Source organism: Artemia franciscana, chromosome 18 (assembly GCF_032884065.1).
Source record: "Artemia franciscana chromosome 18, ASM3288406v1, whole genome shotgun sequence".
NCBI lineage: Eukaryota > Metazoa > Arthropoda > Branchiopoda > Anostraca > Artemiidae > Artemia > Artemia franciscana.
In genome coordinates, this window is record NC_088880.1 from 34,756,046 (window position 1) to 34,772,676 (window position 16,631).

The following is a 16,631-nucleotide window of genomic DNA, read 5'->3' on the forward strand; positions in this document are numbered from 1 at the left end:
CCTTGCTAACCATGAAAATCCTTGAAAAGCTTAATATCTGGCTAAACTTAATTTCCGTCGATCTCCCAAAATCATTTGACCTTGCTAACCACGTATATTAGTTAAGAAATTTGTCACTGAATTCAATATTGACTCTTTTCTGATGAAATTGATTGCCTACTTGTTATCAAACAGATTACAAGTAGTCTAATATCAGAAACCCTATTTCTGTCCTCTCCCAATCAACAGTGGAGAAGCCCATGGTAATCATCTAGGTCTCTTCCTCTTTTCAATTATGACGAATAACCTCGCTGAGGAGCTTTCCGACAGAGAAAATTTTATCGACGACCTAACAGTCGTTGAAACCTGCTATACAAACTTAATAAAGGCCGTTTATCCCAGTTTCTATCAAACGTATTGCCAGAGATATTTAAAGCCGACCAATCAGATAGTGTGACTTTTTTTTCTCGGAATCGTCCTTGTGGACCCCCTGGGATTTTGAACAGTATCGATAAAAATCTATTTTTGCAGTCAGCATTTCACCACGCTCAAAAATGTTTATTAAGCAAGGACGACAAATTGTTCATATTAAGTCTTGTGGAATTATTTTTGCAAACTAATCAACAGTACGAGTCCTAAATACGAGTCCTAAGTCCTAAATATACAAGTCCTAAATACGAGTCCCAAATAATAGAAATTAATTTCTATGAGCATCTTGAAAGACAATATAGATGAACCCTCAGATTCAGACATGAGAGTAAACTCTTTTAAATCCTGATGTTACCTTAAGTCCTCACCTCTTTTTATTGATCCTACACTTCCTGAATTTTTGTTTCCTCCTTGAAATTACTTGGCGTTACAATTTCTTCCAATTTAAGTGGGATATCAGTGTTAAAAACACCATCCACAAAGCTAATGGCTTCATCTCCCTCCTCAATGGTTCTATCTCCCTCCTCAATGGTTCTATCTCCCTCCTCGGGGTCCTCAATAAAACTGACATCCTCTCTTCCCACTGCTAAGGATTGATGCTTCCTTTGTTTGTCTTCATCTTGAATATTCCTTTCCAGTTCGGTAAACTTGCATCTTTCAAGAGGAGTCAAACAAAACTTAATCCATCAAAAAAAGAAAGGTAAAATTTCATACTTTCTTCTTGCAAAAAAAAGCTAGGTTAGAAACGCTTAAGTGTAGCAGCCTCGACATGTTCTTGTTCCGATTCACTGCTTTACCTCCAGATAAAAATGTATTCCCCGAATCACCGAGAAATTAGCGAAGTTCAACATGTTCTTGTCTGGATTCGTTACTCCAGATATAAAAAATATATTCCCTAAATCACCGAGAAATTGGCGAAGCTCAACGTGTTCTTGTCTGGATTCGTTACTTTACCTCCAGATATAAAAAATGTATTCCCTAAATCACCGAGAAATTAGCGAAGCTCAACGTGTTCTTGTCCCGATTCACTGCTTTACCTCCAGATATGAAAAATGTATTCCCTAAATCACGGAGAAAATTAGCAAAGCTTAACATGTTCTTGTCCCGATTCACTGCTTTACCTCCAGATATGAAAAATGTATTGCCTAAATCACCGAGAAATTAGCGAAGCATCCTAATGGTTTCTCTCATTTTATTACTTCTATAGGCGTTGCCTATGTTTTGTACCTGTTCACTCGTTTTAGTTTCTTTCTGCGTTTTCAATTATCTTTTAAAAAACAGTTTTCAGATAAAATGACGGGTTCCACACGAAGGACAACAAATAAATTTCTTACATGCGTCACTTGTAAAATCCTTGAGTCCATCATACCAGACAGATTACTAGAGTACCTTCTAACTAAAAAGCTAATAAACAAAAGGCAGTTTGGATTCCTAAGACATAGGTCAGCTGAATTCTAGCTACTTCTAGCGACAAAGACCTGGAAACTAAATCTCGACAAAGTCATATAAGTCGACGCAATATACCTTGATCATAGAAAAGCCTTCGATAAAGTTTCTCATTCAAAGCTCCTTCATAAGTTAAGAAATCTTGGGATTATGGGCAAAGATCTTGGCTGGATCACGAATTTTCTGGTAGGCGGAACACGAAGGGTGCAATTAGATGGCCACACTAGCAGTTGAGATAGAAAAGACATCTATAACTTTTTATATATGCAGCTGAAGCAGTTCTTTTTTAAATGCAGTTGAGCACAACGCAAAACAGGACGCCTTCAAATGAAATGAGAAGAGATCATATAAGATTAAAAGTAGGTCGGAACTTCATAGGAGAGAGTAAATAATTAAAATCTGAAGCAGGGGTGGGGCAGGATCAACCACAGTTATGTTGACATCAGGCGCTTTGTATTATAATAAAATGAATTTCATTAGCACACACAAAAAAGAAGAAATTAGTCGACATTCCACAGTCTACAGTAAATAACCAGATAATATTCAAAATGGTAAAAATAATATTTAACTCGAAAATAATAAATAATACAAAATCATAAATAATATTATAATAATATTTAAAGTTGAAAATTGAAAAGAACTATTATGCAGCTTCAAAAAATAAATAAATAACTAAATAAATAAAATAAATAAATAACTAAATAAAAAATAACTAAATATTAAAAATAAATAACTAAATAAATAAATAAATAACAAGTCAAGTTCTGTGCCCAATATTCCACCATCGTTTAGAAACAAAGTTTAAAAACAGAATATGAACACTGTATGAAATTATAAGGTTTCAGAAATTTTGCCTCGGAGTAATATAGACGAAACCTACGGAGTTAATAAAATAATTATGTTTAAAATTTTAATCAGAAAGATCTTAATTAACAATTGTATGATCAGAGCAAGTCAATAAATCTTGTCTTCTTTTATATGAATGTGTTTTTATTTAGTCCGTTTTGCCAATACCTATATAGGCCTACATTAGTACAAACTCTTAGTAAGACTATTACCGCTAGTCTGAAGCTTACAGTTAGCACTATCCTAACCACAGCATTTCAATAATCCCCACAAAACCTAATATACTTTTTTTTTACAATCTTTGCGGGTCCATCAATAATGATGACATGTCCCTAGTCCTGGTAATTTCCGCATTTTATATACAGCTGTGATGTATCTGTTGTACCTTCACTTAAATGCGAGATATTTCAAGAGATTACCTCAGCTTGGAGGCTATTCGAGGTGGCGACGAATCGTCGGGCAAAGCTCATTTTCTGGCATTCCTAACGGTTCCATTCCGCTCAAGGTAGTCCTGCCGGGTACCCCTGCAGAGCCCCTGGTTGGAAGATTTCCAGAAGATGCAGCTATCCGAATTTGGGCGCATTGGAGAGGAGCTATACGGCTTTTTGAAGTACCGGCAAAAAGAGATAGTTGAGAGTTAGCGTGTCTGGCCGATAAGTATAATTTGATATTCAGTTCAAATGAATATATATATATCTCTAGTGGGTTACTGATGAGAAAAAATAATAACTTAACGTATAAATTGATCAGTCTTAAAATCAAAGGATTACTGCAGTCTTACCTTTTATTTCGGGCGGGATAATATCCTGATTTTCTATTGGTTTTTCTACCGTCACACTTATCTCTTCAACATCCTCCTGGTGACATTCCTCCATTTCAGGCACTTCGGGAGTTATTTCGTAGCCAGAATCCAAGAGCACATTAACAGTCCAGTCGACATCACCTCCACAATTTTGTAATACGTCTTTCAAACTATCAACTTCAACTGTAGGGAAAAGTTTGATTAGAAGCTTTACTGAAGTGTTGCTTTCAAATTCTCCTGCATCAGTCAATGTACCTTTATCCAGCTTCAACCTTGATTGAATTGGCGGAAGTAAGGTCTTACCAATATTGATGTTACGAGGAATCGCTAGAATTTCACGAAGATGTGTTCCATCTCCAAAGTTTGTCTGTATTGAAACGTCATCATACGTTTTTTGATTTTCTACAAAGTCGCTTTCGGGTAAATTTACAACTTCCGGCTTAAAGCTGAGGACAGACCAATCGTCCGGGATACTGCCATATAGAATACTGTCAACACTGGTTGAAGACGCGTGAGCTTTCAAGTCATTATCTCCATGCTGTTCTATATCTTGCAGTCTAGCAGGAGCTGAAACACAAGGGGAAAGGGACGTTGCAAGAGAATCTGTTATAGGATTTTCACTATTCAACAGGGGTTCTTTCACTAGGGTTTTCTCTTCTTCTTTGATGTCAAGGGTAGGGTTAGCAACAATCGTGGTGTCTTGAGGTTGTTGTGCCGAGACGCGAGTCAGCTCTGTAGATGCAATGCTGAAATTTGCCATAATTTTGCATTTCCTCCGGGGCTTCTGGAGTGGTTTAAGAGACGCTTCCAAAGGAACTTCACCACTATCAGTATTTGCAGAGACAACTGAAAAAATTATAAACAATTAAACAACATATAATAAATTTATATTATTAATTTTTATTAATTATTAATTAATTATAATTAATTAATTAATTATAATTAATTAATTAATTATAATTAATTTATAATTAATTATAATTAATTATTAATTAATATTATAAATTTACATTATAACAATTATAAACAACCTACATTGTATTAGATTGCTGAAAGTCTGCTTGTCTGATAAATGAGTGGATTTATCCTTCCTGTTTTTCTGGAGGCATATCCCACTGATATGCCATCACGACAAATTTAACTTTGTAGAGCTGGGAAGGGTCTTTCAAACCAATCTAAGACAAGAATTCCCGACAAACCAGCCCTTTCCCCTCCTCAATGTGCATGCATGCTGTAGCTATACGTATTTCTTCAGGTAACCTAGACTTGTAACCTCTCAATTTGATGCACACAACTCTAGGAATGAACTAAGGCAGAGAAAAAAAAATACTCGAGAAGTGTGATAACACTTTCAGTGTGTATAAAAGAAGAAGCAAAGCATTAAAGGTAGAATAGTGAAGGGTAAAGTAAAAGAAAAAAAGAGACTAGAAAAAATGAAATAGATACGCCGTGACTATGTTATTAAATCAATACATCAGTCATTCAAGTCACTCACCCATTGATTCGTATCAGTAGTTCATTCAAATAATGCACTTACTTTATATAAACACCACAATAGAGCGGATAAACAATGAAGTGAGAAGGGAAAAAATTGCATGCAGACAATGATGTGCAACCTACCATAATTTTGCAGTGCAGTTAAATTAATTCCAAACGATGTTCCTAAAAGTCCTCTTTGAGCAATTATTTTCTGTCTCTTTTGAAAAATGGAAATTATGATTAAAGTTAGATTACCAATATGGATCAATAAATGCATAAACTTCTACTACCAATTATGACGTGGTAACACCATGTTACCCGAGACAAAAAAGGCTTTAGCCATTCCCCATTTTTTTCGATTATGTATTATATTACTATATTACCACAAATGGTATCTTTACCTCTTCAACCTCACCTAGGGTGGAAATAGGGTGGGAAATCACATAGGGTAGGAAATATCCTCTTTGAGCAATTATTTTCTGTCTCTTTTGAAAAGTGGAAATTATGATTAAAGTTAGATTACCAATATGGATCAATAAATGCATAAACTTCTACTACCAATTATGACGTGGTAACACCATGTTACCCGAGACAAAAAAGGCTTTAGCCATTCCCCATTTTTTTCGATTATGTATTATATTACTATATTACCACAAATGGTATCTTTACCTCTTCAACCTCACCTAGGGTGGAAATAGGGTGGGAAATCACCTAGGGTAGGAAATATCCTCTTTGAGCAATTATTTTCTGTCTCTTTTGAAAAGTGGAAATTATGATTAAAGTTAGATTACCAATATGGATGCATCAATAAATGCATAAACTTCTACTACCAATTATGACGTGGTAACACTATGTCACCGGAGACAAAAAAGGCTTTAGCCATTCCCCATTTTTTTCGATTATGTATTATATTACTATATTACCACAAATGGCATCTTTACCTCTTCAACCTCACCTAGGGTGGAAATAGGGTGGAAATGCTTCATCACAGTTTACCATTAGTCTCAAACGTTCTGGGACTAATCTGAGCCGTCCTAGCCGAGAAGTTAGCACGCTAGACTTTGTCTGTAAGGACGGGGAGCTCGAGTCCTGGTGTCACTCATTATTTGGTCTAGAACGAGGGTCAATGGCGTGACTCTGTAAGCTCAGTCAAGAGTCAAACCAGCTACAAATGGGTACCTGAAGAAATGTGGAAAGAAAACTTGAAGAGCGTCAGATGATATACCCCCAAACAAGCACTACACTCCTGGCCGGAGGCAGGGAATCAGGTGATCGATGCCTGCGCTACGCAGACCATTGGTCAGCATGCGAATTTTTTTTTCAAACTATTTGAAAACAAATTCTAATTTTTTCTATTTCAAATAGTTTTTAATAAAAAATTTCTAACATTTTTTTCAAATGTTTCTTTAAGAATCCCTTTTTAAATGCGTAGGTTGTTCTTCAACGTCAGTAAATATCATGCTAAAATTTGATAATTATTTAAACAGTCAAATGCGTTATGGCCTCAAGAACAGCTTACATTAGGTATTAGTGCAGCCCAGGAACGAATAGGTCCTTCGCAGGTCAACATAAAGCACTTAGGCTGGCTTTTGACCAGATATCAAGAAGTTTCAAGGGGTCCAGTTGAATGCAGGAAATTGAAAGTATGGGCCCATCTTGGTCATCATATGGTTTCAGCACTTGGATACCACAAAAAGACCAGGAAGACAATAAACACACTTCTTTCTAAATCCCTGCCTGTGATATATAGAATGCTTGAATAATAGAACAAAAGTTTAATATGATATTTGATGTCTCGACCGAAAATACTGCATGGCTACGATAAGCAGTGACATTCGACTAGTCCTTATAATACGAGTTCAACTAGCCGGTGACAAATGTTTCCAATTTCAGATAGGACTAATGAATATTCCCAATTTTCAACTTTATCACTAATTCGATCATGTCTTCAAAGGACAACATATCCCAGTTCTGTAGACCAGTGCTTACATAAAAGACGCACCTGTTATATAGCCTTCAATTCACTGGCAACACTGACTTCTGACTGGCAACCGAAAAGCAATAAAACTTACCTGACTCCACGGTGTCACTTCTTTTTCTGCCTTCCTTCTTTTCCAAACCTTTATAGTAGAAAAGGTCAAAACTTTCCAGGGCTTCGATGGGCAAAGCTGGTTCTTTGGAGGTTACATCAATTGCTGCAATCTTTTCTTCCTTGGGAGTTTCCGCTGGTACTTGTTGTTCTGTCTCTTGCAGCTGTATTTCAGGACCTTAAGATACGAAAAAATATGTTACTTACTACGATACAATGTGTCGTCTATCTAAAAGCTAAAAACTTTTGATTTGTTACTTACATTTCACCCATAATTTCCTACAAGTGTCATTTAATTTAATTCTTCCCTTTTGGCTCTTTCGACAGATTCTCTCTCTCGAAAGAAAAAGGAGGTGCACACGACTGATGGAAAACTATTCTCATTTAAGACATACATGATTTTTCATTTGCCAACCCACATGAAAAAAAATAACGATTGTACTTTAAAAGACATTCCTCACCACCATTAACTGGCTAAAAAATTTCAACTCTCTGAGGAGCGGAGAACTCATGTCACTAATGTCAGCCATGTAAATATTCCAACAAAAAGCTTAAAAGTTTATCACCCTGGTATATCAAACAACCAAGACTTCAGGTACGCCATTTCATCTGGGCGCAACAAAGTAGTAATCCCAGTTTTGTAAGCTCACAATATTCAATACGTTCTATTTCTTTGTAGAATTGGACCTGTTCTGGTTTTCGAATATAGCATTAGATGGCAGTATTTTTTTTCTGAAAAGTATAATCTTAATCTTAAAAGTTTAGAAAGTTTTAGTCTGCTAAACAGGCTTCATCAAACAGTCTGTGGCAACGAACTGCAAGTAAGAAGCGACGCGGCTAGATGATAAGCGAAACTTTAAAAAACGGAATTTTGACACTAATAGATATATCAAAAGAATTGGATGTTTATGCTGACTTTAAATACACAAGTTTTATTAAACTTAGTTATACCCATCAAAGGCTACGAGTTTGAAAAAATTTGCCTGATTTTCAAAAAAGGGGAAAAGACCCGCCTAAATTCTTAGATTCTTAATGAAAATGAAAGAGACCAAACTTGACTGTAAAAATATGGAATTTTGCAATTTTTCTCGGAAGAAAGATCATGGATGCGTGTTTACTTGTTCGTTTTTTATATATATGTTTTCCCCAGGGGTGATCGTATCGAGCCAGTGGGCCTAGAACATCGAGAGAGGGCTCAGTCAAACAGAAATGAAAAATTCTAGCGCCATTTTTAAGTGACCAAAAAAATTGGAGAGAAACTAGGCCCCCCTCAGCGTCACTTTTCTCCCCAAAATCGTCCAATCAAAATTCTGATATTGCCATTTTGTTCACATTGTTGAAAGACTATGTCTTCGAAGATAACATGACCCCACAGTCCCTGGGGAGAGGTCTTTAAGTTATAAAATTTGTCCACTGTTTACGTAAAGTAATTGTATAGTATTAGTATTTTGGGAAGCATGCATACATTTTTCGAGTGGGGAAGGAGGGGGGACAAATTTTTTTTCTGGGGGACTTTTCAAAGTAAATTCTATACTGGGAGAATTTACCAGAATTCCTATAGGAAATTTCTTTACATCTCTTGCTTTCTCTTTAATGACTCTTAAGGGTAATTCTCCGGGGTAAATTTTCACCAGGTCTTATTGTCCAGACGATATTTCCGTGGGGAAAGGCATTTTTCCGTGGAATGGAGCCAGATTTCCAGGTGTTATTTAAAAAACGATTAGAAATTAAATTTAAAAAAAACAAGTTTTTTCAACAAAAAGTAAGGAGCATTATTAAAACTTAAAACGAACATGAATTATTACGTATACGAGGGGATTGTCCCCCTCCTTAGCACCTTGCTCTTTACGCTAAAGTTTAAATCTTATCCCGGTTCTTTAAAAATGAATCCTGAAACACGAGGGTCGTTTAATTAGGATAACAAGTAACTTTTTTTTTAAATTCTGAAAACCTTTGGCGTGAAGAGTGAGGCGTTGAGGAGGAGGCAACCCCATCGTATACATAATAATTTCTGTTCGTTTTAAGCTTTAATGTTGCTCCTCATTTTCCGTCGAAAAAACTTTTTTTTATTTAATTTATAAAAGAAAATTACTTTTAAGATAGGGTGTTATTTCCCTTACGAGTCAAATTTCCCCTCTGCATTCAGATCTCATCGCCTGAAAAAAAATCTTTCCATGGGGGCGACTATTCAGTTCGTTTCATTATTCGTTCCTCCAGCCGACAAGATTGTGCACCGACACCGGCAACCGGCAGCTTCTTGTGCATCTACTGGTAAAAATATGTAGTAGTCATGTTTGATATAGCTACTTAAAGGAGTTTTTCTGCTACGAAAACGTTTCAAGCAGTGGTTCAGAAAATTTTGGATTAAAAAAGACGAAAGTTTGCTTTATAAAACCTATTCTTTTCTATCAGAACTAAGCCAAAAAGGCTTTGGTATTCAAAATACTTTTCGACTATTGATCTAAGAGTAAAAATTTTGTCCAACACATCCTATCCCCTTCCAAGAACCCATCTTCTCTTAAAAGTTTATGTACAACATTTCTTGATCAGATAAATATCATTTACTTCCTACCGAAATCCACCTAATGGCTCTGTAATTACTACACCCACTTTTATCACTCTTTTTATAAAGCTGTTTCCGAGGTTTCTACGACAAAAAATGTCCATCTCAAGATTTGTATAAGAGGCATTTCGGGAAGAAACTAGGTGGGGGAGGGTTATCCACCCTCCGATCACTCTGAATCTTAAAAAGGACACTAGAAACTTTGATTACCAATCTAATGAGCCCCCTCCGAAGTTTATACGTTCACCCTTTCTAAATATACTTTATATACCCCCAGGACATAATTTACAATCCTTGCTCTAGGGGCTGTGGGGGGGGGGGGTCATGCTCAAAGACATAATTTCCGAACCTTTTAAATACATTGAACAAAATGGCTATCTCAAATTTTTGATAGAATGCGTTTGGGAAAATGGTGGGTGTGGAAGGGGGGTTAGTAGCCCTCCAATCACTTCCAACTATTAAAAAGGGCAATAGTCCTTGTGGGGGGAGGGAGGTCCATCCTCTCATCACTCTGAATCTTAGAAAGGGCACTAGAACTTCTGATTACCAATCCAATGAGCCCCCCCCACCCAAGTTTATATGATCACCCTTTTTAAATACCTTAAATGCCCCCAGGACATAACTTACAGTCCTTGCCGTAAAGGCTATGGGGGGGGGGGGTGTCCTCCTGAAAGACATAATTTCCGAAACTTTCAACTACATTGTACAAAATGGTTGTCTAAAATTTTGATTGGATGTGGGTGGGCAAATTTTGGACATGGGAGGGGGGTTAGTTGCCCTCCAATCACTTTCGACTATTAAAAAGGGCACTATTCCTTTCAATTTCCAATCGAATGAGCCCTTTTCGAAGTTTTTACAACTCCATAAATACGAATTGCCCTGGTCTACCTCCCCCCCCAAAAAAAAAAAAATTATTGTGGCCACATCGCTCTTTACTTAGGCAGCGCTATTGCGGTACCTACGATCAATGGGCTTGGAGCATATCTTCAAAGTTAAAATAACTTGAGTTGTCAATGGTTTGAAGGGTTTTCCTCTTCTGGCTCAGAACGTATTCCTAATAAATTAATAGGGGTATCAAATTAGTATTAAGGTTGTCAAGTTCATTCTTCTTCTCATAGTTTCTGCACTTACGATACTTTTCAATCTTCCTTGTGAAAATTGTCCATGGGCAAGGGTTGCAATTTATCACGGGGCATATGAGGATTTCGTAAAAAATAGCAATTAGTATTTCATCCAATTTCCAAAAGCTTTTTCTGAGTTTTCTGGCCTAGTCTGCTTATGTTTACTTTAACCGTAGAAGAAAGGCTTAGAATGGCTTTTGGGTCTTCAACGGAAAAGTTAACGCAAAACAGATATTTTTTTCAAACACAAAACAAAATAAGTTTGTTCTCAAATAAGATTAATAACTAATAATTATTCATGCAAATTCAATTCGACTGGCAATTCACGCGAATTGTCCGGCAAAGCAAGCCAATTCGGAAAAATGTAAAGAGGAGGACCTGGGCTTTTCTCTTATTTTATTCAATGAAAATAGCGTATTTTTTATAGAGGTATCACCAATTTCTTTTACTTTTTAATATTAGTCAAAAATTACTTGCAAATAGTCCAAGTAAGAATAGTAGCCAACTTACTAGTTGGCAACGAAAGAGCAAAAGAATAAGCTATAAATTAGCAATTAGAATTTTCTTTAAATTTTCAAAAGCTTTTTCCACGTTTTCCATTTAAAGTTTGAAATGAAGAGTTCTGGTCTAGTTTACTTAAATTTACTGTAACCTTAGAAGAAAGGATCAGAAAGGCTTTTGAGTCTTCAATGGGAAAGTGAATGCAGAAACAGATATTTTTGTTTAAGAAAACACAAGACAAGTTTGTTCTCAAATAAGATCGATAACTGATCATTATATAGCCTGATATATATATATATATATATATATATATATATATATATATATATATATATATATATATATATATATATATGTATATATATATATATATATATATATATATATATATATATATATATATATATATATATATATATATATATATATATATATATATATATATATATATATATATATGATATATATATAGCCTGAAAAAATTTAGATATGGCCGTATTAGAATTCAGAAATAAATGTATTCATTATGATTGTAATAACTACTTTTGTTTTACTAATTAAAAATGCATGTCTTATTTAAATATCAGCTCTAATTAAAGTACTTCAAGTTTCAATTTATTTCATACAATTTTTTTTTCTTTTTTTCGTTTTTACGATATGAATAAAAACCGAACAGAAATTATATTTAAAAAAAAAGTTCTTCTTAACAAAAGTAAAGAGCAAAAATATGTCTTCAACAGAGTAAAAAAATATAATTGACATTATAATGAATGATCAACTACAAGTTAAAAGAAACAAGTTAATAAAAATGAAACCAATAATGGACTTATAACTTACAAAAAATAAATCTAATATTCACCTCAAACTCAAAACGAACAGAAATTACTGAACAATTGAATGAGGAAGTTGTCTGTCTTGTACCCCAATTATATTTTTTTGTTTTAAGCAGTTATTGTGAGAGTTAAAAAAAAGTTAAAACACTATAAGAGATAAAATAGTTAAAAGAAATGGATAACTTAATAAAAAAAAATTAAACCAATAATGAACTTAGAATCTACCCAAAATAAAACTTATATTCTAATCATACTCAAACGAACAGAAATTACTAGATACATGGGGTGTGAAATTTCCTCCTTGCAACCCAAACATACCACGATTTTTTATTTGCGCTTTACAGAAAGCAATATACATTTTAAGCGAATTCAAAGCGAGAGAGAAAAAAATTGACTTTTATGTCAAATAAAAACTCAAGGCCACATACAGAGTAAAGTGGTTACCTGGCTGCAGCTCATTCCCCCTCCCACCACCCGAAGGTTAAATTCTACTCGTAAAAGGCTACAAATTTTTTTTTATGCCTCCTCGAACAAAACACCCAAAACAATGCATCCGGAGTGACGGGTGTTATTGTGTTTCAGCCCCCCCCATTCCTTCACTCAAAGGTTCAATTTTACTCATGAAATAAAATGGCTACAAAAATGCAATATAATAAATTTTGATACGTTCTGTAAAGTTTTTTTCAACACCCCCTCAAAAAAATCATCAGGCTCTACCCCATAAATAAATCCCAGATATAGCCGTACAAAAACTAGACTGTTCACAATACATATTGTTTTCAATTAAATACACTTTAGATTTGTAAAACGAAATAGAAGCAAAAGAAAGCACCATTTTTTTGTAAAAATTGATTCGTCCTGGGACGTCGTTTTTCTTTTTTGCGTTGTGGTTAATTTTATAAGAAATTAAAACTAAATTCACTTTATACTTATTTATTAATTAAAAATATAAGAATTAAAAACTAAATTCCAATAGCAATCAACATCACATCAAAGAAAATTTTAGTTAAAAGAAACAGTTTTATGTCAATATTCTTCTTTTAGTTTTTATTTCTTTTAAAGGTATATAGCAATTGTGCCTCAATTATTTTTAGAAAATGAATAGCTTGCATTTTTATGAACTTTTAATTTTAATTAAAATTTTCGATTTAAATTAATTTTTATTTAAAATATAATAATTAAAAACTAAAACTCCAATAGCAATCATCAAAGAAAATTTTCAAGTTAAAAGAAACATTTTTATGTCAATATTCTTCTTTTAGTTTTATTTCTTTGAAAGATATAAAGAAATGATGCCTCAATTACCTTTAGAAAATGAATTGTTTAATTTTTTTAAGGAAATTCATTTTATTCTTCGCACTGAAGTTTTGCAATAACAAACCTATTTGGCTCTTATATGCATTTTAAAGAAATATGTAGGGAAGTAATAATATTCATGGAACTTTAGTGCATATCAGTTTGATGGAACCAGATTGATATTACAAAATGTAATCAAAACAAATTCGAGAACTATCGTTACTCTACTTATTTTTCAATGTTATAATAATAAAAAGTATAAATAACAACAAATTTTTTAAAATATATATTGCTCTCAGTAAAGCGCGAATAAGAATCACTCTATCATTGGAGTGTAAGGGGGGGAAATTTCAAACTCCATATAATTTCTGTTCGTTTTGAGTATGATTAGAATATCAGTTTTATTTTGGGTAGATTCTATGTTCATAGTAACTGCTTAAAACAAAAAATTATAATTGGGGTACAGGACAGACAACTTCCTCGTTCAATTATTTAGTAATTTCTGTTCGTTTTGAGTTTGCGTTGAATATTAATTTTATTTTTTGTAAGTTATAAGTCCATTATTGGTTTCATTTTTATTAAGTTGTTTCTTTTAACTTTTAGTTGATTATTCATTATAATGTCATTTTTTTACTCTGCTGAAGACATATTTTCGCTCTTACTCTTGTTAAGAAAAACTTTTTCATTTAGCATAAGGCAAGGCGGTCCAAGATATGACCTAAAATATTTAGAGAAGAAGGAATTACAGATGAGATCGTGGTTTTCCCGATATTGACGAAGTAAGCATAGAACTTTTAACTCGCCGTCTACGATTTTACCATCAATCAAAACATTTGATGGAACAGAAGGGGGTCGAGAAGATGGCCTAAAAACGGAATTGATTATTAGCCAATTTTTTCTAGTGCCTTTACCGCACGCAGAGAATTTATTTTTATAAAATTACGATTTGGCCTTCCGGCAAAGCGAGTCGTAAAATCTCCTATAAAGCTTTGAAAAGTTGAAGTTAAGAATCGCGCGAAGTTTGGCGGACCTGTACCACTATTTTTACTTCCTCTAGCTTTTAAGGAGTCCAGGAGTATTCCTGGGGTTGGGGATTCAAAGGGTTTTTTTTTCGATGCCAATTTCAACTAGGACGCGTTGAATGCATCCAGGATAATTTCTTTCAAGGGATCACAAAACGAATTAAAAAGAGAATCTTCATCAGATTAAGCTTCAAAATTACTCCACGAATGACCTGCCAACTGCGACCTCAGAGCTAACTACTGACCATTATATTTTAAAGACGAAAAACCCGCTCCCTGATGCCTCCTAAGTAAGGAGTCAGAAAAATCATACAGGGAAAGAAAAATGGTCTGGGATATCACCTATTAATACATAATTTTGCACCAAAGTTAGCAATGAAAAAATATTACTCCCCTTTAGTCATCTTCCTACGATTCAAATACTCCATCCAGGGAGAATTAAAAGAAATTTAGTGTTCGAATCGAGGAAAGTCTCACAAAGACCAATAAATTCAGTGTGGCCACTAAGAACTATTTGTTTCAACTCATCAAATGAAAAACAAAGACCCTGAACATTGAGCTGAAGCAAGAGAAACTACCCTCCAAGCACATTAATAAAATGTGCAACTATGATTTCATTATTGTATTGACAACTTCCTGGCCTAAAAAAGACCTGCAAGCATCCTTATCATCATGAGTCCTACTCCCTGGCTATACCTTCCATCCTTCTATACCACCTATTTCCACATTCATATTCCTGCACACTTCCCTATTCCTCCAAGACAGATACCATTTACTTTTAATTCATAAAATACGCAACTATAACTTCATTATTTTATTAACAACTTCCCAAACTAAAACAGACTTGCCAGCATCCTTATCATCATGAGTCCTACTCCCTGGTTATACATTCCATCCTTTTGTACCAACTAGTTCCACATTCATATTCCTATATCCTCCCATATTCCTGTATGACAGATACCATTCACTTTTTACTTATAAAATGTGCAACTACAACTTCATTATTGTATTAACAACTTCCCAACCTAAAAAAGACTTGCAAGCATCCGTATCATCATGAGTCCTACTCCCTGGCTATGCATTCCATCCTTCTATACCAACTAGTTCCACATTCGTATGCCTACATCCTTCCATATTCCTGCATGACAGATACCACTCACTTTTTATTCATAAAATGTACAACTATAGCCTCATTATTTTATTAACAACTTCCCAAACTAAAACAGACTTGCCAGCATCCTTATCATCATGAGTCCTACTCCCTGGCTATACATTCCATCCTTTGTTATCAACTAGTTCCACATTCATATTCCTATATCCTCCCATATACCTGTATGACAGATACCATTCACTTTTTACTTATAAAATGTGCAACTACAACTTCATTATTGTATTAACAACTTCCCAACCTAAAAAAGAATTGCAAGCATCTTTATCATCATGAGTCCTACTCCCTGGCTATGCATTCCATCCTTCTATACCAACTAGTTCCACATTCGTATGCCTACATCCTTCCATATTCCTGCATGACAGATACCACTCACTTTTTATTCATAAAATGTACAACTATAGCCTCATTATTTTATTAACAACTTACCAACATAAAAAAGACTTGAAAGCATCCTTATCATCATGAGTTCTATTCCCTGGCTATACAATTCATCCTTCTATTTCACCTAGTTTCAATAATTATAATTCTGAGAGATAAGTTTGAAACTCCTTGCAAGTTCAATTTAAAATATCTAAAGTCGTATGCTAAAAAGTCAATGCGGTAGCTTTTCAACATTACATGTTACATTACTACAATTGGAATACTGTTTAAATGGTTAGAAGCATTATGGCCCAAAAAGCAGCAAATAGTCCTGCTGTTGCAGTTCATACGTTCTACTCGGGTCGCATTATGGATTATGACATTACAAAAGCATTATGGCCTAAAGAGCAGCAAACGGTGCTGCTTGTGCAACCCATAAGTTCTTTTCGGGTCGCACTATGGCATTACAAAAGTATTATGGCCTTAAGACCAACAAAAGGTCCCACTGTTGCTATCTGTAAGTCCTCCTCAGGTCGCATTATGGATTATAACATTACAAAAGTTCTTATAAGTTATTCTCGGGTCGCAATATGGCATTACAAAAGCATTATGGCCTCAAGAGCAGCAAACGGTCCAACTGTTGCAGTCCATAAGCTCTTCTCAGACCAAAATAAAGCACTTAAGCCGGCTTTTG

At 34.6% G+C, this 16,631-nt stretch overlaps 1 protein-coding gene across 1 annotated transcript in view; it reads right to left on the reverse strand.

The window, feature by feature from the left end:
• The window catches only part of LOC136038925 (uncharacterized), a 156,629-nt gene that overhangs the window by 107,813 nt on the left and 32,185 nt on the right, over positions 1-16,631 (reverse strand). Inside the window, exons 5-6 of the mRNA XM_065722432.1 lie at positions 7,054-7,248; positions 3,482-4,348 (exon numbers count right to left, since the gene is read on the reverse strand). Of these exons, the coding sequence (XP_065578504.1) occupies positions 3,482-4,348; positions 7,054-7,248 (1,062 nt within the window). The remainder of the gene's footprint in view (positions 1-3,481; positions 4,349-7,053; positions 7,249-16,631) is intronic.